General features: G+C 44.1%; 1 protein-coding gene and 1 pseudogene across 1 annotated transcript; one reads left to right on the forward strand and one right to left on the reverse strand.

The window, feature by feature from the left end:
• Positions 1-7462: 7462 nt before the first annotated feature.
• LOC133883630 (uncharacterized) lies at positions 7463-9214 on the reverse strand. The gene is made up of 4 exons (XM_062323003.1): positions 8959-9214; positions 8557-8861; positions 8244-8454; positions 7463-8157 (listed from the first exon to the last, which is right to left on the reverse strand). Exons 1-4 carry the CDS (start codon positions 9190-9192, stop codon positions 7636-7638), a joined length of 1272 nt encoding a protein of 423 aa, XP_062178987.1. The 5' UTR covers positions 9193-9214; the 3' UTR covers positions 7463-7635.
• An 86-nt stretch (positions 9215-9300) lies between these two features.
• LOC133930074 (pentatricopeptide repeat-containing protein At1g31430-like) lies at positions 9301-21778 on the forward strand (annotated as a pseudogene).
• Positions 21779-22005: the final 227 nt, after the last annotated feature.

Raw genomic sequence — 22005 nt, forward strand, 5'->3', positions numbered from 1 at the left:
AGGGCTAACGCACCTCGAAGATCACTTGCAGGGTCTCTCACTTAACCGTGAACCTAAGTTCGCACTTGACCACCGCTTCCTGAATGCACTGGTCAACGGAGTCATCAGCAGGCGTGGTCAGGGGCTTGTAGTGAGAAGGAGGGGAGGGAATTTTAGGGACTCTACAACCACAATGACAACACAAGCTCATCAGAGAAATGAAACAATTCATTCAGGTATAATACAAACCTAAGTTACAGTTCAGAGTTTACTCTTCTTTGATAGTCTCCACCTGGAAGAGAGACCCTACGTAATCCACCGACCCTTGGCACTCTACCTCCAGCCTCTCCGTAGCTATGAGACCGTCAGTCATGACCCCCTCCCAGACAAGTTCGAGGTTGAAGTTGGGGTCATGACAGCGGTAGCACTAGAGAATGTACACCACAGTGGTTTTCGCAGCCTTCACCACATCCTCTGATGGCTTCATGGACAGGATGCCCGGGAGCTGAAAAACTTCTTCGTCAGGACGTGGATGGTATAGGCCTAGCCCAGTCGAGTTCTTTCATCCTTTAGGTCGGCGGCGTCTAGCTCGATGCTCTTCAGAGGCATCTGAATTGCCTTAAGGGCTTCCTCAAGAATGACGCAGGTCCCACGCTCATTCTCATGGAGCTCGGAACGTTGAGCGGTGAGCACGACCTTTTCCTATTAAAGCTTGGTATTCTCCTGGTGAAGCAAGAGTCTCGCTTCCTTTTCTTCAGCCATCAGCCTCTCCAGTTCAGTGCATCTACGGTTTGATCTCTACTTCTTGGCGATCAATTTATGGATAGAGGAGGGGAGGCTGGCGATAAAGGAAAGCAAGTCGGAGGCTGAAACGGGTTCCACAATCGGCTCTGTAGGCTCAGGAGTCAAGACAAGTGCTCTCGGTGTCGTAACTACTGTTGGCTGGGGGGCTGAAGCGCCATGCTAAGGTGCCAGGGGAGTTACGACCGGGGCCGTTCGTAGGGTTGAGGACTTGCAACAACAACAAATCGAGGAGTTAAGAAAGAGCTCCAAGTATCTACACCTAGCCGAAGAACTTACCACATCAACAGAGGGGTGAGCACAAGTCTTGTCCTCGTAAAGCCACCGGGTTGGCTAGACAGGGAAGTCGGGGATGTCGTCGCACCACCGGTGGTCAGTTCCCCCTGAGCATGTTTGGATGTTTTCGCGGAGTCTGAGTCCTTCGTCGGTCTCTTCCCCCTTGTTTGGACGCTTAGCTAGCAGCAACCATCACTCCCTTGGTCTCGTCGGGGCGAGGCTAGTCAGAGTGAGGCTGGTTGACCCTCTGTTGACCGACGCTGCTCGCAGAACCTCCACCCATGGTCAATATCCAGCTCCGAGTAGTCTGGTCACCACCACGACTAGTTGGGTCGGTACCATGACCAGATTGTCAACCGATCGAGGCGGTACTAGGCGACAGAGATGGCATGCGGGCACCAGGATTGATTTCCCGGGTGACCTCCATGACCTCGTCGACCATCATCGTGCGCAAGACATCAACATCAGGAAGACCCTATAGCGATGCAAACCATGAAACCCTAACCCAAGAGAAGGTCTTGAGGTAGAAATCTAGAGAAATGCTAAACATACCAGTCTGATCCGAGCCCTCTTCGACAAAGGGAGATCACACATCGGAGGAACACCACGCGAGGGCCATCTTTCCTCCGGGTGGCCGCCATTAGGAATTTGACCCACGACTCAAAGACCTCGTCAGGAAGATCTGGGTAGGAGGGATACTTAAGATGTTGCATGATTAAGAATGAACGCAAAGGAAACGACTGCGATATTACCCGCAGAGCTTTCCTGAGCGATGTCATCACCCTCGGTGTATTTGTATGCCGAATGTGCTCTCCTCCACAAGGGGCACAATTAGCGCTTGATAAAGTCATAAGTAACATCTGATCCTAACAGCCCAATGTCTGCAAGCACCTTGAACCGTGCAGCGAGGGTCAGTAACTTAGGTGTTATCGTGGGGGCGCTCCCTCATATCTCGTTGACATGCGCCGATGTGCCCAGCGCATGGAGGTTATCAAAGGAATCTTCTATCGTGAGGTAGAACCAATCCTCCCTCCAGTCCGACCACGATGACATAAGGCTCATCTCGAGGTAGGCATCCGTAACGCAATCATCGAGGCAAAACCCATAGCTTCCGGTGGTCGGCTTGGTCTATAACCTACCCATGTAGAAAAACCTAAAGAGGTCAAGACACGGCTCGACCCCGATGAAATTCTCGCACATGTGAGCAAAGACGCTCAGCATGATAATGGAATTGGGGTTGAGGTGGATGTAGCAGATATCGTAGAAGGAGATAACGGTGGTGAAAAATTCATAAAAGAACGACACGAGATCGACCAAGAAGAAAGGGATGAACATCACGATCTCCCCCTGATGGGGAGCAGGCACGCTCTCCCCAGGGCGATACACCGACGACAAGTGGCAAGGGAGCTGGTGGTTCTCACACATTTGTTTTAGCTTCACCGAATTGCACTTGGATTTGGGGAGGTCTAGCTCATTGTCGGTGTGCGATGCCATTGGAATGCAGCATAGGTGGCAGCAGGAGTACAGACGGTGACGAACGGCAAAGGCTTTGTAGCGGGAGTACGGATAGCGGCGGAGGGAAAAGGCTTTGAGGTTAAGGGAGATGATGAAAGGATCTGTGGGGAGCCATCGACGCTCCATTTATAGGACCGTTGCGGTATCTCAACTACCATAGGGACTGGTCCGTTCGAAATTCGAAAGGTCGCGCATTGGGAACTGAGATTCGCTCGAGTCTGGTGGCAGTCAATGTTTCTCTCTCCCACCTCCTCCTTTTTTTCTCTCCCACGTTCTCTCTCTCCGAACGTTTAATCTCCTCTCAGGATGCTGTTTCTTGAGCTGACCACAAAAGTGGACCACGTCGACGACCACTCCCTAGATGAACTTATGTCCCCTTGGGGCCCAAGTGGTGCCACTAGGCTCGGCCATGACCACATGGCAAACCACTCAGTCTCGCACATCCACAAAGGATTTGGGGGCTACTATCGGTGTAAAGAATAAAGGGGTGCCCTGTTAGGGGATTCACATCGGCAAATGTCAGCTCGCAGGTGATTTATCAAGATTGTTACCCTACCGTGTGACTAGGGGGTTCGCACGATCAGGGGGCTCCCACGACCAGTCCCCTGATCACAGAAGAAAACCCCACGACCAGCTCATGTTGGTCGCGGGGCAAGTACTCAACTAACTAGTCTAATCTCATTTAATGCTATTGAAAGTGCATCTAGGCCCCCTAAGTGGGTTTTGGCTTATTGATAATAAAACAATTAAGGGACTAATGAGTTTATTGAAGCTATGAACAGATTTTAGTTCCATTGGTGAAGTTATACGATGTTGGCGTCCCTCAAAAAGAAAAGAGAAGCGGTTTGTAGTACTCAATAGGATTTAATTTGATTTTATCTTTGAAATTGAGTTTAGGAAAGCCGTACTATCAAGAGGGATGCAATTGATAGTTTTGATGGTGTCTCAGTGCTCAAAGTAACCTCTTAGAACTAAATATTAAGAGACACTTTCACCCACAGACACCGGGAAATAGGCTAAAGTGTTCTGAGTCCGAAGTCTCTAGTGTTCATCGAATACTCCGGTACTTAGTGTTTTAGGCCGGAGCCTCCGAGCGAAACTCCGCCAGAGAGTCTCGGTTCCGATTTAATTTTAAATGTCCAGAGTCTCTTGAGTTCACCGGATACTCCGGTGCTTGGTGTTTTTGGCCGGAGTCTCCGAGAGAGACTCCGGCAGAGAGCCTCGGTTTCAATTTAATTTTAAAATGGCCAGAGTCTCCGGTGTTCACCGGATACTCCGGTAGTTAGTGTTTTCGGCCGGAGTCTCCGAGGGAGACTTCGCCAGAGAGTCTCGGTTCGAATTTATTTTAAATTAGCAGAGAGTCCGGCAAGTCTCCGGGTCTTTTCTGTGTGGCGACTAAGTGCCACTCGGAGTCTCCGGTGTTCATTGGATACTCCGGATCAGTTCAACAGAACTGTAACGGCTAGTTCTGACACTGTTCTGAGCCTGTTTTGAAATAATGGCCGGAGTCTCTGGTGTTCACCGGATACTCCGAGTTAGGTCAACCAGAACAGTAACGGTTAGTTTTTTAGGGATAGCTATAAATACCTCCCCACCTCTTTGCATTGAATGCTTGCTGTTGCTGCTGAGCTACTCTTTGACAAAGCCTCCCAAAGCATTCAAGAGCCCCTCTAAACCTCTCTAGTGCTTAGTTTGTTCCAAGAATTGAGAGATAGGGTTTGGAAGTGTGATTTGAGTTGTTGAGCCAAAATCCTATCTTTGAGCATTGAGTTCGTTGTCAAGCGTTCACTTGTGATCTTTTTTCTCTTGGAGCCTCGCGCTCCTAGACGGTAAGGCGTCTCCCGTAGAGCACCCAAGGATTGTGGAGTGCCATGGGAAGTTTGTAATCGCCCGTTGATTTGAGTAAGAAAACCTAGCTTGATCTTTGTGGTTCCTAGGAGAGGATAGGGTTGAAAGAGACCCGGCTCTTTGTGAGCTCCTCAACGGAGACGTAGGCGCTTCTTAGTGAGGTGGCCGAACTTCGGGATAAATCCTTGTCTCCTTAATTTTTGTGCAAGTTTTACTAGTTCTTGTAGTTTTGGGAATTTTCCCAAATCCTATTATTCGTGAGTGTTTTACTGCAAGGTATTGTTGATAAAGTCATTTTACACCTAGTAGAACCTGGGGTAACTCTTAGACTCTAGTAGACTTGCTTTGATTCATTTCGATTTCGCAATCCTCTATAAGCCGGATAATCCGGATAAGACCGAATACTCCGGACAGCCGGAGTATCCGAACTTCACCGGAGTATCCGGACTCTGTTAATCTGCTGCTGAGTTTTTTAAAATTTCAAAAACGCCTATTCATCCCCCTCTAGGTGACATCAAGTATATTCAGCTATCCACTCAAGTATTTTCCTTCCCCAGATATCCCCTCTCGGCGAGCAAAGTTGTGGCCAGCGCAAAGGATCAGTGTCCGGTCTCGTAGCATTAAATGCTACGGGATGGCCTTACAGGGAGGCGTGGTGCTGTTTAGCAGATGGGACAGGGCCTATGGGATGGCCAGGGAAGTGGGATGGTCTCATAGGCAAGTGTGTGGTGCGCGGTGACGGGGCAAGACATACCGGTCGACTAGAGTAGGACAGACCTGCCTATCCTTCGTCATCATAGGCTAGGAGTAGTTGGCTCCGTTAATTTTAGACCGGTCTCAGGATTTGGCACGGTCTATTTGTATGTACCCTTCTCCTCTTACTATATAAAGGAAGCAGGACCGTGCTTGTAAGGGAGAAAAAGTCATTTTATAACAAGTTCATCCAAACATAAAAAAAATACGCAGGACGTAAGGCTGTTATCCTATGAGAGGCCTGAACCTAGATAATTCCTTGTGTTCTTCATTTTCCTTCAACATATACATCCACCGAAAATGTTGATCACACGTCCGTCGTCCAGTACACCCTGAAAATATTATCAAGGATTAGCCTTTGACAGTTATCAAATTATTGAATAGAATAAGAAGCTCTCGAGTTAAGCTCGAGCTCGGCTCATGATCTTTGAGATAGGCTCGAGCTTGGCCCGAATCTTAGATGAGCCAATCTAGAATTAAGCTTTTAGCGAGCCAAATTCGAGTAGCTTGTAAGCCGCTTTTTTGACAAACCTACCCACGTGCATGAACTATTTCTTTCAAGATTTAATTTTAATAAAATATGAGTACAGTACCGAGTCTAAAACTTAAATCCAAATAAGTAGAGTTCGCTCCCAATTGTGAGGAACAAGACAGAGGAACAGCAGCAGATTAGGGAATGCAAGGGAGCAATTCGGTGAGAAATCAGAGGAGGGCGAGTGGGCTATTATTGCCTGAAGTTTTCGCCGGGCTCATTTTGGCCCAGCTTGCGAGTTATCCTGGCGCAGAGAGGATGCTCTATTTCTTGCAGACACCATACCACAAGAACAAGGATTTTTTTGGAATAATATTATTTTATTGAAAAAATACAAAAATGTTATGCAGTATGAGAAAGTTATAAAAATAGATGTCAGTCGGCACTATAATTACCGACTAGATTGTTATCAGCAATTGGAGTGCCGACTACTCTCTTTTCAACAACCGGATAGCCTATCGGCAGTTGGATAGCTGACATGTAATTCCTTAGGTCCTATGGTCGTACCAACTGCCGATAGGTCATATGTCTTGTAGACAGTATTCGAAGAAAAAGTCATAATTTTTTCATTTGATCTTTATCGTTGAGCATTTTTTAATTTGAATCCGTTAAATGTCTAAAAAGTAGATAGAAATTTCAAATCTAAAATTTCTAACCACTTTTTAGCCATCTTAGCCATCTAAATGTATTCAACTGAAAAGATGTTTAACTATAAAGTTGTAAATATCATCGATAGGTATATTTTTCATATAAAAGATCATCTTCATCCAAAATTATATAAAAAAATATGATTTTTTTAATATCATCCACAAGACACAAAACATGTCGACAGTTAGTATACCAACATGCCCTGTCTACGCTGACAAGAGCTCATCTCATCTCTATGTATGTGCCAAATGGGATACTGGCGCTTTAATTGCCAATATCATCCCAGTCGGTAATCGAAGTGCTGACTGACACCTATTTCTGCAACTTTCTCATTTTGAATAATATTTTTGTATTTTTCCATTAAAATAATATTATTTCAACAAAAAACAATCACAATAGGAGTGATTTGCCTTGATCTATATGGGAGATTGGGTGCATTATCTTTTGGTCTTGTTTTTGTTTTACTAGATTTCTTAATTCTTGGACGTGAAGGAATATTTATTGTCAGGAGAAAATTGAGGCGATGGTGTAAGTTGGTGGTCTTGTAAGTACTATGTTACCTTTAGTTGGTGATATTTCTAGGGGGTCGTATACTTTGCAACTATACTTGTGCATTTTGGTTTGTTTGAGCTAATGCCTAATCTTTATCAGGTGAACTGGAAGTGCTTGCAGCTTTGTTCGTGCAAACAAAAAACATTTCTTTCTTTCTTTTTCCTTTTCTCATGTTTTGCTTCTATGCTTTTGATCTGCATTTTGATGGAGGCGCAATGATGCCATCACTATAGGAAGGATCGAGCTGGGGCTTTCGCATAGGGTTAATCTTCTTGCTTGTCATTGTTTTGTTACTTGAGCAGTTGAGACGCTAGGTTATCTTTGTTCTATTTTTTGCTTTTTTTATTTCTTGTTCCTTTTTTGTTTTGTTTTTATAACATCTATATTGCCATTCTTTCCAACATTGTATGTTACAAATACTTTTTCAAAATTGCTAAGTACCCCCCTAATGCATACTATCAAAAGTGATTTTCTGTCTTGTGTTATAAACGCAGTTTCCGCTTTCCACCACACACTACTACAATATAACAAGTGAGGTACATAATTTTATAGCAAATGTTTGTGTGATGAACTCAAATATATTATTCCTAAATTGCGGAATACAGCCTGATGCGTATATCAAAACACTTCAAAAACTAGATATTGTACAACAAAATATTAGAATCACAAACTTGTGCTAATCTTCATGCCCAGATATACCAACATACAAACACCCTGCTTCCGAATGTACATCACAAACCGCCATCGTCTGCGGTAGGCGCGCCACCAAAGAACGGCATGGTCCTCTGCCGCAGCTGCAGCGCCTCCTCCGCCGTCGCCGTTCTCGCGTCAAACCCCTCCGCCTCGCCGTCCACCGGCAGACCCTGCTTGAGCCGCCCGAGCTGGCGCGCGTGCAGCACCTGCGCCGCCACGACGGGCAGCCGCACCGCCTCATACTCCGCCAGCGCGCGCGCCGGCAACGGCTCCGAGTCCCACCTCGCCAGGCACCTGCCGAGCGAGCGCGCGTCCATGACGGACATGTTGGTGCTCCGCAGCCCGTGCGGGGTGGTCGGGTGCGCCGCGTCGCCGACCAGAACGACGCGGCCGCCCGCCCACGACAGCCGCGGGAGCGGGTCCGCGTCGTAGATCACGTTCACGAACGGCGCCGCGGTCTCCCTGATCAGCCGCGCCAGCTCGGGGCACCAGACGCGCTCGGCCTCGTCCCGCATCCGCGCCACCATGGCGTCTTTCGCCTCCATGGTCACCGAGGTCCCCTGCGCATGCGAATCGCATTGGAAGCAGCCAACGAGAGCTACATACTGGCAAGCGGTCGAAGACGCAACGAGGGGACAGCCATTACCGTGAGCTCTGGCTCGGGGCCATTGATGTACCAGAGCCAGTTGAGCCTGCTCCTGGGCAGCTCGTAGAGCACGGCATGCGTCTTGTACGCAAGATCGAAGTAGAGGCAGGTGCCGAGCTCCGGGTAGGCTCTCCGGATGCCGGTCATGGTGTCGGAGCCCTCCTTCCCGGCGAAGTCGAACACGCCTCGCCACGCGCAGTATCCGGAGTACCTGCACCGACCACGACGAGCAATGTGATCTTTAGGTCCCGACCAAATCATCGAACTAAACGCGCGAGAGTGCCACGGATTCGTAGGCTTGTAAGCAGCTGACCTGAGCTTGAGGTCGGGGAGAAAGCGGCGGCGGATGGAGGACGTGCAGCCGTCCGCCGCGACGAGCAGGTTCCCAGTGACCTCAACCGTTTCCCCTGTCCGCAGCACGCGGGCCGTCACGACGACCCCGCCGTCTTCCGATGCCTCGAACGATAGGAACTGGTGGCCCCAGAGCACAGTCACCGCGGCCGGCAGCGACTCGTGCAGCCGCCGGTGCAAGTCGCCCCAGTGCGCCGCGCGGAAGTTGAACTCGTCGTCCCTCGCCAGCGTCCGTGCCGCCTTCGTCTCGCTGTCCGTTGCTCTGTTCTGCGGCCGTAACAAACAGTAGCACAAAGCTCGCAACTTTCCATAGATCTCACCTCCCTATCAGCGAAGGGCGCTTCGGAGAGGACGGCGGGCTTACCAGGTCAACGGCGAGCGACAGCATGGCCGCGTCGAGGTCCCACCCGGGGATCCAGCGGGCGAGCGTCTCCGTAGACTGCGCGTCGAGCCCCAGCCCGGCGCCCGTGCCGCCTCCGGTCGCCGGCGCCAGCGCCTTCTCCAGCACCACCACATCCCACCCCGCCCCCGCCACCGCATGCCCGCACGCCAGCCCCGCCACGCTCCCTCCCACGACCACGGCCACCCCCTTGCCCATCTCGCCAACTGCCTCCAACCATCCGTGTCGCTCTCCTGTTACTATACGGCACCCAAAAAGATTCCATTTTGGCGCTCGCGCGCGCGCGTCCATTCGACGCATCCCGCGATGGCGACGGCGTGCTACCAAAACATGCCGCTGTGCGACTGCAACGTGCTGATCAGGTGTCAAGACCCAAAAATCCTGACGAGAAATGGAACGAATGTAGTGGTTGATTTAGAGAAGAAATTAAGAAGCTGAACTGTGTTCTAGAGTAAACTGAAGAAGAATAAATAAGATTAGGATTCTACTGCTATGTTACTTTACTCAAAGAGATATAAACTAATTTTGCTTCTTCATTCTCTCTTTTTTCCAAACCTGCATCTGGGTTATATACTCCCATAAGCAAAAATTACAATATCCGATATATATGGTGATATCAAAACTGATAGTTAAAAATAAAGAATTTTTTTCTCGTTAAAAGGAGATATATTTCTAGCCATCCAATTTACTCAAGACTGAACTTGTTGAAGGTTCCCTGTGTTGTGGCTTCTATGTTGACTCACTTCAGCTTTGAACATTTTTTTTTCATCAGACTTTTCAGAGTTAACTTGCTGAAATTAAGGTCCTGATAAATCTCCCCCCTTAAAGGAACCTCGTCCTCGAGGTTAACATGAACATTAGAAGCATGAATGCCTATAATATATCATCTAAGTGTAACAGCTTGTTGCTTATTACTTCATCCATACAGCTATTATTAGGAAAGTAAGTGGGACAAGAGCAAAGAACCATTCCTTCAACCTAAAGATTGAGCTTTCATTGGTGCATAAAGTCCTTCACATGCCCTGGTTTGTCCTCTGTAGTCCCTTCAACACCTATATCATATAAGAGTATGTATTGTTTTTCAGCCGCTTCATTTGTTTGACCGGAGGCTGAAATGGTGAAACCATAATAAAGATCAAAGCTCATTTTGCTACACTCCCTGGATTCCATGTCATGATCCATCTCCAGATAACCCTTATGTACTTTGTGGAAAAATAATTCTGATTTCAGTGTGTCACATCCCAAATTCTGTAATTGTGTGATTAAACTTAATCGTGCGTCATTAGCATCATAATTAAATGTATGGTAAATTATTTTGACGCACTAGAGCAATTTGTTTCGAGTTAATCAGACAAGAGAAAGAAATTCAGGAAAAGAAAGAATAGAATTCACAATTGAAACGGACCTTTCTCTAGCACGTGGGCCCCACCGGAGCGGCCAACCACTCCCTGTCTTCCACGTGCAGCAGTCCCTCCCCTAACTCCCTCTCACTCCCATTCTCCCACTCCCAATCGGACTAGCACTAAGGGAACTCTCTTTCTCAAGCTCTCTCACTCTCCCTCGGATTCCTTTCTCTAGGAGTAAAATCAAGGTAAGCATATGATACCATAGCGATCCCTAGCTCATAAGCTTCTCATACATCCAATTCATTTTCGTTTTTCCGAAGGATTTGATCTGGATTTGACATCTTTTGGTGTTTAGGGTTGAAACAAGAGGAACATCGGGTTTCTTTCCCTCCCGAGCGTTTCACACCATTTCCTTCATCACTTAACAGTCCTCAACCTCCACAAGCACCGTGGGCAAGTCTCTTAGGCTTCCTTTGCCATGAATTCGTGATTTGGTTGGTTGATTTCATGATGGAGTGAAGTTCATGAGTTCTTGAGATTTTAGACTAAAATAAAGGATTTGGGGAGGTTTGAGTTAGAAATCGTGTTGCTAGGTTGATAAGTAAGTTCTAGACTCTCTAAACTATCTCAAACATATCTCTCTTTGGATTGGAGAAGCTCGTAAATTAAATTAGCCATTATTCCCTGCGAAGAACAGCAGTTCTAGAAAGTCCGAAGGCTCCGGAAAATTTTCCGGAGTCTTCGCAGAAATTCGCTGAGGCTCCGCAGTACTGTTCATCAGATGAGTTGAGGCTTGTAAAATTTATAGTAAATTCTCCGTAGCTCCAAAAATTATAAAACCAATTTTTTGGTTTAACAAATAACCTCCTCTACCTATTAAAAATATCTCCAGCCATTAAATGATTAATTAAATTTTTGAGAAAAATTAATTAGGTTAAAGCTTCATTAATTCACTGTTAATTCTTTGCAAGTCCAAAATTGATGAATCCAACTTTGCTAGTCTTATTATGACTCGTTCTAGCTAGGAGGAAGGATTTTCATGCATTATAACACATTATTTCATGGTATTTCATCATATGCTTATTGCGGTGTATTCTTTTCTTTAGTGATCATCGTACCGGAGAGTGAGCTCTTCCAGAGTTTCAAAGAAGAGCAGCAAGGCAAGCATCTAAGCATACTCTGCCTACTACTTTGGATCTCGTATGATATAATTTGGTAAATTATACCGTATGTACGTTTGCATAATTAGAATTCCAAAGTCGGGTGATATGGGTAGAACCTATGTTGATTTGCATTGTCTCTACCTTGAATTATTATTCATCCATGTGCTTGTACCCTGGGTTTAATCCTATGTTGTCTAACTTAAAAGTGATACGAGATGTTTAGCAATGTATTAGGTCATCGATAGAAGTTGAGTGATGAAATGTTTCACCATTCGCGAGCATATGCTTTAATTACTGCCATAAATTATAATATTGTTGGGTTGATGATGTTGGTTGAATGAGTTGTGAGTATGAGGCGAGATGTGAGCGGTGTTAGGGGTACCTTCTGCTCCGGAGGAGTTTCTCGGGATAGTTTAGGAGAGGAGCCCAGATACCGTAGACAAGCCCATCGAGTAGCAGGGGCAAATTGGGCTATTGCACAGGGCCTCCAAATAATTGGGGCCCCAAATCCTAATTAAGTATTAAGTATACACTTAAGCAATAATCATTGGAGAAAAGAAAAGCCCAGCAAGAGCATCCGACGCATGTGCACGTCCGCTTCCTGTGGCCTGTTCGGCTCCCAGTTGAGGGTTGTTCCTATCGTGTTTGCTGGGTGCTAGCCTATTTGTCTCTCAGTCGAGGGCTTGTGGTTCTGGGTGCCGAGTGCTGACGCCCGATGGCTGACGCCGTCTGACCGACGTGACACGTGAGTACGCGACGCAGTACGCACACGTAGGTCGCAGCTGCTGGGGCCTGGCAGCTGGGTGCGGGGTGCTGGCATCATCAGGTTAGGTATTCAGTCCAGTCGTTCAGGTCGACTCGACAACGCCACACGCCAGGACGACTGACGGGAATTGATTCACAGGAATCACAATTCACAAGCAGTCAGGCACCACACAATCGTCAATCGATCACTTGGCAATTGGTATGCATCAATGCATGTTTAAAAAAATTAGATCTTGACTGTGACATGATCTTATGTACGCGTTCAATGACGATCGTTCAGTGCCGGTGGTGTCCGTCGCCGTCGAGAACGGCATCGACCACCTCGGTGTGCCGGCGGACGAACTAGTGCTGGAAGACACGTTCCACGCAGGTTCGATCTTCTTTTCTTTTGATCTTTTTCTTATCTTGCTAAGCTTAGAATTCATGTACTGTTTGAATCATTAGTGTTATTTGATTTATAAAACAGAAAGATGTTTTTTTCCTCAATCGTCATCATGTCTTCTAGAAATAGGAAGTATGATTCTGGTTATGAAAAGCGTAAGAAGAAACAAAGACTAGAAGCAGCAGCTCAAACTCAAAAGGGTGCTCTTGATAGATTTGTTGTCAAAAAATCTCAATTTAATTCTGAATATCAAACTCCAGCTGATAATATTGATGAGGGTCATAGTGATGATGCTAACATTGCCGTAGAAGTTGAGGCGCACGCTGTAGAAATTGTTCAAGATGATGATGCTAATATTACCGATGAAGTTAGTGGACATACTGATGAAGTTGATCCCAGCTTGGATAGATCACCAAGTACTGCAAGTAACAATGACATCAATACTTCTTTTCAGCCTGATATATTTGATTCAAGAACTTGGGATGCACTTGATCCTAAAATGATTGATATTTTGGTGCAAAAAGGTCCTAAAAGAGACTTGTCTATTGAGAAAGGTCCTAAAGATAAATTCTCTAGAAGGTTTTCTGCAGTATCATACACTAGAGTTCTCTCAAATGGAGAAAAGTGTGATAGAGAATGGCTTGTATACAGCAAAGAGCTTGACAGAGTATTTTGTTTTTGTTGCAAATTATTGAGAAAGGGGTATGGGAAAGGTTAGTTAGCAAATAAGGGTTTTAATGACTAGCATCATCTTGGCACTAGACTTAAAGAGTATGAAATTAGTGCAGAACATGTTATGAATATTGCTACTTGGTATGACTTGCGTCTCATGTTGCAAAAGAATCAAACAATTGATAAAGTTGCTCAGCGAGAACTTCAAAAAGGAAGGGACCATTAGAGAAAAGTTTTGTTTAGAATTATCTTGATTTAATTTCTTAGAATTGGTTCAAATGTTGGCTGAATTTGATCCAATTATCCAATAGCATGTTCAACGCATCACGAATGATGAAATTCATATTCATTATCTTGGTGCTAGCATCCAGAATGAGTTAATAAATTTGATTGCTGCTACAATCAGGTCTAAAATTATTGGAAAGGTAAAAGAAGCAAAGTACTTCTCAGTTATCCTTGACTGTACTCCTGATGCAAGCCACCAAAAACAGATGTCTTTGATTATAAGGTATGTTGATGCATCTTCAGATTCTGTTTGTATTGAAGAATCCTTTTTAGGTTTTTTGGATGTAAATGATACAATTGGGCAAGGATTGTTTGATGTTCAATAAAATGAATTGAAGAATCTTGACCTTGATGTAGACAATGTGAGAGGACAGGGATATGATAATGGGTCAAATATGAAAGGAAAATATCAAGGGGTACAAAAGAAACTATTGGATATAAATCCTAGAGCTTTTTATTCAGCTTGTGGTTGTCATAGTCTGAATTTAACACTATGTGATATGGCAAAGTCTTGTGGTAAAGCAAAAGATTTTTTTGGATTTATACAACGTATCTATGCAACATTTGCTAATTCTACTAAGAAATGGCAAATTCTTAAAGATAACATAATAGGATTGACTCTCAAGTCATTGTCATCTACTTGCTGGGAGAGTCGTGTTGATACTGTTAAGGCTATAAGGTTTCAAATTTAGGAAATAAGGGAGGCTTTACTGCAAGTGGTTGAAAGTGATAATGATCCATTGACAAGTAGTGAAGCTAAATCCTTGGCGGATAATGAACTTGGTGGCTTTGGATTTTTAGTGGCAATAATCATCTGGTATGAAATATTATCTATTGTTAATTTGGTCAGCAAGCAACTACAAGCAAAGGATATGCTTATTTATATTGCAATTGAGAAACTGGCTTTTCAAATTCATTAGAAGCTGCAAAAGAAATTGCACTTGAGATGGATATTGCTCCAGAATTCCGCACCAAGCGTAAAATCAAAAGAAAAAGACAATTTGATGAGAGCACTGATGATGCATCTATTGCTTCACAATCTGCACAGGAGTCATTTAGGGTCAATTATTTTATAGCTATTGTTGATCAAGATATAGCTTCACTTACTAGGAGATTTGAACAATATCAGGGGTACGAAAATACTTTTGGTTTCTTGTTTAATTCTGATAAGCTGCGCTCCTTGGATGATAAGAGTTTGTTTTCTTCTTCAGTTAATCTTGAGGCTGCACTTAAGAGTGAAGAACGTTCAGATATTGACGGAAAAGAATTGTATGTGGAGTTAAAATTCATCCAGGATCTTATTAAGGCATCTATAGGCCCTCTTGATATTTTGAAGTATTTGAAACAGCTATGCTGTTTCCCTAATACCGTTATTGCATACAAAATTTTGTTAACCATTCCCATGACTATTGCATCTGCGAAAAGAAGCTTTTCTAAACTCAAGTTGTTGAAGTCCTACTTGCGTTATACTATGACACAAGAAAGACTTAATGGATTGGCGGCAATAGCACTTGAAAATGATGTTTTGAAGAAGATTAAGTATGAAGATATAATTGAAGATTTCATTTTAAGAAATACTAAAAGGATGATGTTTTTCAGTAGAACATGAGGTCAGTTTATTGCTTGAGTACTACCTTTAATCTTTTACCAATAATATTTGATATATTCCTAAGTATTGTAAGAAATAACATGTATTGAAGTTATATAATTAAGTGAAAGTATGCTTTGGTTATATGAATTTTTCAATTTTAGGGCCCATTTTGTATTTCGCACCGGGACCTCAAATTCCTAAAGACGGCCTTGGCCGTAGACCGTTTGCATCGTTTAAGATCACCCATCAGTGCAATTAGCTTTAGCACTTCTCCATACTTACCACATGTCACATATGGGAATGATAAGCCAAGTACCGTAAGTCGCCACGTTCATTTTACTCATGCGCCTGGGATGTGAGTAAGGGCTTGTAGAGGCACTTGAGATCCGCCAGTAAGACGTCGGACGCTTGGGATCTTAGGTGGCCTCCACATATATTGGGCATGGGCACAAAGGTTCGGGGTGGGTACATGAAAGGCTAATACGTGAATTATCACTCGCAACCGACGGGTTGTGTGGGCGGTCGTCTCGTGTCGTGTGGGTCCAGGAGTACTCCCCTGCATGGTGTAAAATCAATTCAAATTGCCGCGCTATCGGTTATCGAGCAAGCTTCTGTTCATTTGCATCGATCGTAGAGTCATGGATATGGGATGATATGTGGTGGTTTGGTATGTGGGGCATGGCGATTATGGTTCTGTCTTACACTTATGTTTATATTGGTTCCAATTACACTTAGGTTCTAGATGTTGTCTACAACATAGTTTTGGTTTAGGCACTCTAGAGTAGATGCTCACATGTTTATGTCAAAAGTTTGCTTTTGCTTATGAAGTTACTTAATCATGTGGTCGTTTTCTTGCTATCAATCAAATGTATAATCTTTGGAGTCAATCTATGTATATGTGACCTTTATGGATTAAGTCTTGCGAGTACCTTCGTACTCATGCCTGCGTTTTTCAGGTTCTGCTGGTGAGGTAGAGGCGGTGTTTGGCTGCTTCGTGCCTGCCGATACCGGTGGTGGGCAAGAGTAGTGCATCCTACTCTTGGAGGTCAAGCTTTTGGGAATGGGGTATAAGGTATATGACTCCATTTCCTCTTTTGTTGTATAAGTTTAATCTTCCGCCGCGTAGTTGACTCTTTTGTTGTAAATTATTGAAAATAGTTGAATGCTTAAGAACTTGTAATATAATGTTAATTACCTGCTCTTTCTTAAGCTTTATTGTGATGTGTATGTTGGAAAGGCATGTGTTCCGATCTTGGGCACAAAACATGTGCCGGGACTACCGGGAGGTATTCTGGTTAATCGTCGAGGTTGTTATTATGTTTAATGATTCTCCTGATGATTAATTAGAATATTGTTTGAACCGTTCCTCACACAGTATATATGATTCCAAGAATGCCATTAGAATCTCTTGCATCATGTTTCTGATATTAAACTGTAAAGTACCAGGGTCTCATTTATTGTTTGACTCTTTTTTATAATGTCCCTTACAAAATAAAAGCAATGCTTGCCTGGGTTGTTGCTACAATAAAACTGGTGAAGGATGCTCTAATTTGAACTTCTCACTTGATCGTCCAATAGGATAAAGATTCAGACCTTATAGAAGACTCTTGTCTCTCATTGCAAGCAAGCGCATCATAATAAGACCCTTTATCTGTAGTGTTGCTCACATAACCAATTAAGAGCCCAAGAATGAGATACTCCTTTATGCCATTAGAATCAAGCTTGGAATAGTGTGAAAATTGTGCAATGAAATCCAGCATAATTACTGAGGTTTTCACATAATTACCAAGGGTTGAATCAGTGATACAATTCCTTTCCTTTGTACAAGCAATTATCGGTACTGCAAAAACTGGAATGACAAGTGATTGTATAGCCAGATACAAAAGCTGGGAGGACAAGTCCTTGTGCATATATTGACTGCAGCTCATAGATCCTCCATAAGAAATATCATTGGCAACAGGAGCGAATACCTTTGTTTCAGTTTCCACTTGAGCCACCAGAAGGATTTTTAGAAACATATCTTCCATGGTAACCAAGATGTCAATACTTCTATAACTCATGGGACTGCTCATATAATCTATAATCTCTTGTATCATGAGATTGTAATGACTCTGGTAATTTGAATCTGAAATGCATTCATCCATAATAGAGATAATATAATTCACAGTAAGGTAGCCTCTTTGATGGTTGACTGAGAACTCACCGCAAATGATTCAGAGTATAGGCTTATTGATATTCTTAAATTCCAAACTATAATAGCTTGACTAATCAAAGTTCCTTGAGTAATATTATAATTAGCTACCTCATAACTTGTAACTCCTGCAGTTGTATCAATCACTTCTCCACTGAAGAATCCCACAAATAGTACTAGAATTGACATCTCTGACGTGACAAGAGCTAGTTTTCTTGCTTTGCATTACCAATCTAGCACAGAATTAGAGCACTACCGGTCTGCTTTGAGGAGGTGACCATGAATGCATCAAGTGATGTTCACTTCTATAGCACTCCAATAATGGCTTCAATTGGAACACCTCACAGCTAATAGCCAAGAGTCCACCACCATGCTTCTACTGCAATATTGTTAGAAATTGAAGCATCTGAAACATCCCTCTTTGGCTGATCTCATGGATGCCACTTCCACTAATAGATTCGCCTTCATATATTGCTATATTAGATGCACCTTCAGAGTCTTGGAAATCTCTCAAATTGTTAGCAAACACATATCTTCACCTAACACAAAGGATCCATTCTGCAAAGCACTGAGATCAATAGGCTCATCTACGCCACTAAAATCACCAGAGGATCCCATGACCAATTGTGGAGCGAGTGTACTAGAAATATAAAGGTACACATGCCCACTGGCCGACAACAGAAAGGACATGGTAATAGCAACCATAACACCTTTGCAATGAGCTCATGTAAATTTGATAATTGGGTTTTGTTGGATATCAATCGATAATTGGTTGCGGGTTGTTCATACTCCCCTGGACTGAATCCTCCTCATCTCCATAGTGCCATTTTGGTGAGAATCAAGATAACAATTTCCATATCGTAGTTTTTAGATCCCATGGCAAACTTAGCCTAGCATTTCTTGGACCTAGCTGTAATGGGAGTGACAAACCCTAGGATTGCGGCAGATTTGGCAAGACACCCACCAATAAACTGTTACCCTCATGACCCTGACCAATAGTTCCTTGAAATAATACTAGTAGCCCATCTTTTGATGTACAGTATTGTATCCCTTTTGGTTGCAGCAATAAGAACTCCCTGAGGGATTGTTGCACCATGATGTGAAAGTTATCTGTTAATGAATACTTCAGACTGATGACCCACTGATTGCTTGTCCATATTCATGCACTCACCCATAGAATCAACACAGTTTGTTATCCCTCTATGAGATTCTTGTTGTTCCATCTTTGTATGTTCTTTCATAACCTCTTGGGTAACTTCATCAATTGTGTGGAGTGCATCACAAAGAACAAGATCATCAGTAGTGCCAATATCACTCGCTCCCTTTACTATAATTTCATAAAATAGATCAAAAGCTTACTGGAAGAAATATTTCAACTCCTTGTCAACCGCAGCTTGCTCATGCTTCCGCAACATATCTTGCTTCAGTTTCTTGTTACTCTCAATCATGACATCTAACTAAATAGCAAGCTGTTGGAGAAGATATTCTTGAGTATCATTTTTCTTCTTACTTGATTGTGCATTAGGTGCAGAACACACGTAAGACTTTTCTGACCTTGCTGGAGCTATTTCATCTCCTCCATGCCTTGAGCTTGGTTGAGATCTTGCTTCTAACACTTGGAGGCTACTGCCATTAGCTTGTTTTTGCCTATAGTTTACAACACTCCAATATAAATCCTCGCATGATGTTAAAGATAAAACCCAATTTGGAGAAAGGGATAAGGGCTCATTTCCTTGAGTTGCATTGCCTTGGGCATACACACACACACCCTGAGTTAGGCATTTGATCGAACACCTGGTGATCAGAGTATTGAACCACTGATTTTCTTCTAATTTATTGCTGCAACTCAGTCAAACCAGCACGCATACCAAAGTTACATATGGATTGAACTGAAGTAGAGGAGAAGCTTCAATTACCCTATGTTGTAGTGGCTTGCCCAAAACTAAATATCGGTTGGGGCAATTCCTAGAACACCTTATAGCCATAGTTCTTGCAAGTGCTATCCTTGTGACAATTCCATGACAAACCAGCACCACTGCATGTTGATGGTGAGGGTGAGGACAAGTTGGTGATGAAGCTATATCCATGCGACAAATACTCCATGTGCTATACTCCTGTGTTCCCAACACCGCTATAGCTCGCCGCGGAGTATGCCACACAAGAATACATCACCATCTGCATGGACAGCTTGTGCCACTAGCTTTGCACAATTTTGTTGCCTATTCAACACCGATATGGGGATTTCACCAGTACCGGAAGCATCAACCCACTCGTATACTCAAGCAAATCACCTCAAAATCAGTCCAAATTAGTGAACATGCAGGAATTTTACAGTAGCAACTTGAAATTGCTACCAACCTCGACCGATTCCATTAGCTTCACTTGCGATTATGAGGAACGAGCTGCAAGCTCTAATACCTATGTTAAGATCCAAATAATCCTGACGAGAAATGAAACGAATTCAGTGGTTGATTTGGAGAAAAAATTGGAAAATTGAACTGCGTTGTAAAGTAAACTGAAGAAGAACAAGTAAGACTAGAATACTACTGATATGCTACTTTACTCTAAGAGATACAAACTAACTTTGTTTCTTCATTCTCTCTTCTTTTCAAAACCTATCTCTTGGTTATATACTCGCACGAGCAGAAATTACAACACCCGATATACATGGTGATATCAAAACTAATAGTTAAAAATAAAAACAATTTTCTCTCATTAAAAGGACATATATTTCCAGCCATCCAATTGATTCAAGGCTGAAGTTGTTGAAGCGTTACCTATGTTACCAACTTCTTGCGTTGACTTACTTCAGCTCTAATTTTTTTTTTTATCAGACCTTTCAAAATTAACTTGCTGAAACTAATGTCCTGACATCAGGTCTGTCGCGAGGCGGGGCAGCTTCCCGCGCGTCAGGGCGGTGTACTACAACCTCCGCACGCGTGGCCTCGTAGCCGACAGCTTCACCTACATGTTCGTGCTCAGGGCAATCGGAGTGCTGAAGCTGTCGGTCGAGGGACGCAAGGCACACACGGCCGCCGTAAAGACCGGGTTCCGGTGGGACGCGTACACCGCGAGCTCGCTGATGGTGTACATGATGCTTGGCCGCTCCGACGTCGCGCTGAAGGTGTTCGACGAAATGCCGCATAGGTTCATTGTGCTGTGGAACATGATGATCAGGTGCCACGTCAAGTGCGGACACTTCAGAGCAGCAGTTGCGTTGGCTGAGGAGATGGAGAGAAGCGGTGTCACACCTGACAGGCAACATTGGTGACCGCAGTGACTGCTTGTTCCAGAGCAGGGGACCTGAGCTTGGGAAGGAGGATTCATGCATACATGGATGGGGTATTTGGATTCAGCCTCCCGGTTGCAAATGTGCTGCTGGACATGTACACAAAGAATGCTTGCTTAGAAGAGGCGGTGAAATTGTTCGGGCAAATGCTGGAGAGGAAAATCATTTCTTGGACTATACTTGTGTCAGGATATCCCCTTGCTGGTCATCTGGACAAGGCGAGAACGCTATCAATGCAAAGAGAAGGATCTAATCCTGTGGACTGCAATGATCAACGCATGTGTGCAACATGGAGGCTTCGAGGAGGCATTGCCATTGTTCCGAGACATGCAGATGCAACGGGTGGAGCCAGACAGGTTCACTGTTGTCACTCTCCTGACATGCTGTGCCAATATCGGTGCTCTTGATCAAGGTGAATGGATCCGTCAGTATGCTGAGGGTAGGAAGATGAAGATTGACGCAGTTCTCGGTATAGCAATGATTGAGATGTACTCAAAGTGTGGCCATGTTTACAAGGCACTGCAGTTCTTCAGACGAATGGAAGGAAGAGACGCTGCAGCCTGGACTGCCATCATCTGCGGCATGGCAACAAATGGTCAGGCAAGTAGAGCTCTTGAATTGTTTGAAGAATGCTCTGATGGTAAGCAAAGCTAAGCCTGATGGTATTACGTTCATTGGGGTATTGAGTGCATGTTGTCATGGTGGGTTGGTTGATGAAGGACGGAGGCATTTCCAAGCCATGAAGGAGGTTTATCGGATAGAACGGAGAATTGAACACTATACCTGCCTTGTCAATCTTCTAGGTCGTGCCGGTCTAATTGATGAAGCGGAGAAGTCGATTGGTAACATGCCAGTTGACAAGGACACTATGCCACTGTTTGGTGCACTCCTCACTGCTTGCAAGGTTCATGGCAGTGTCGAGATGAGCCAAAGGTTGACAAAACGGATTGCCGAGCAAGATTTCCAAAACCCTGACGTGAATGTGCTCATGTCTAATGTATATGCAACAGCAAGTCGATGGGAGGACGCAGTAAGACACAGAAACTGGTACTATCAAGAAGACTGCAGGGTGGAGCTTGATCGAGGTAAGAGGATGCTGACGACGGAACTGGTACTGCGACATATCTAATGTTTCGGAATTGGAATGGTTAAGCATTCATCGAGTTGAATTAATTGCACCACGTTGACAAAAGCAGTATGCTTGATTATTTAGTCACAGAAACTCAAACCAGTAGCAATTTTAGTGAATTTAGTGGTAAGAATCCCGCCTGGTTTTTCAACGCCTATAGCTATTAAACCAAAAATGATCATAGCATATAAGACATTG

Source organism: Phragmites australis, chromosome 10 (assembly GCF_958298935.1).
Source record: "Phragmites australis chromosome 10, lpPhrAust1.1, whole genome shotgun sequence".
In the NCBI taxonomy this organism is placed as follows: domain Eukaryota; kingdom Viridiplantae; phylum Streptophyta; class Magnoliopsida; order Poales; family Poaceae; genus Phragmites; species Phragmites australis.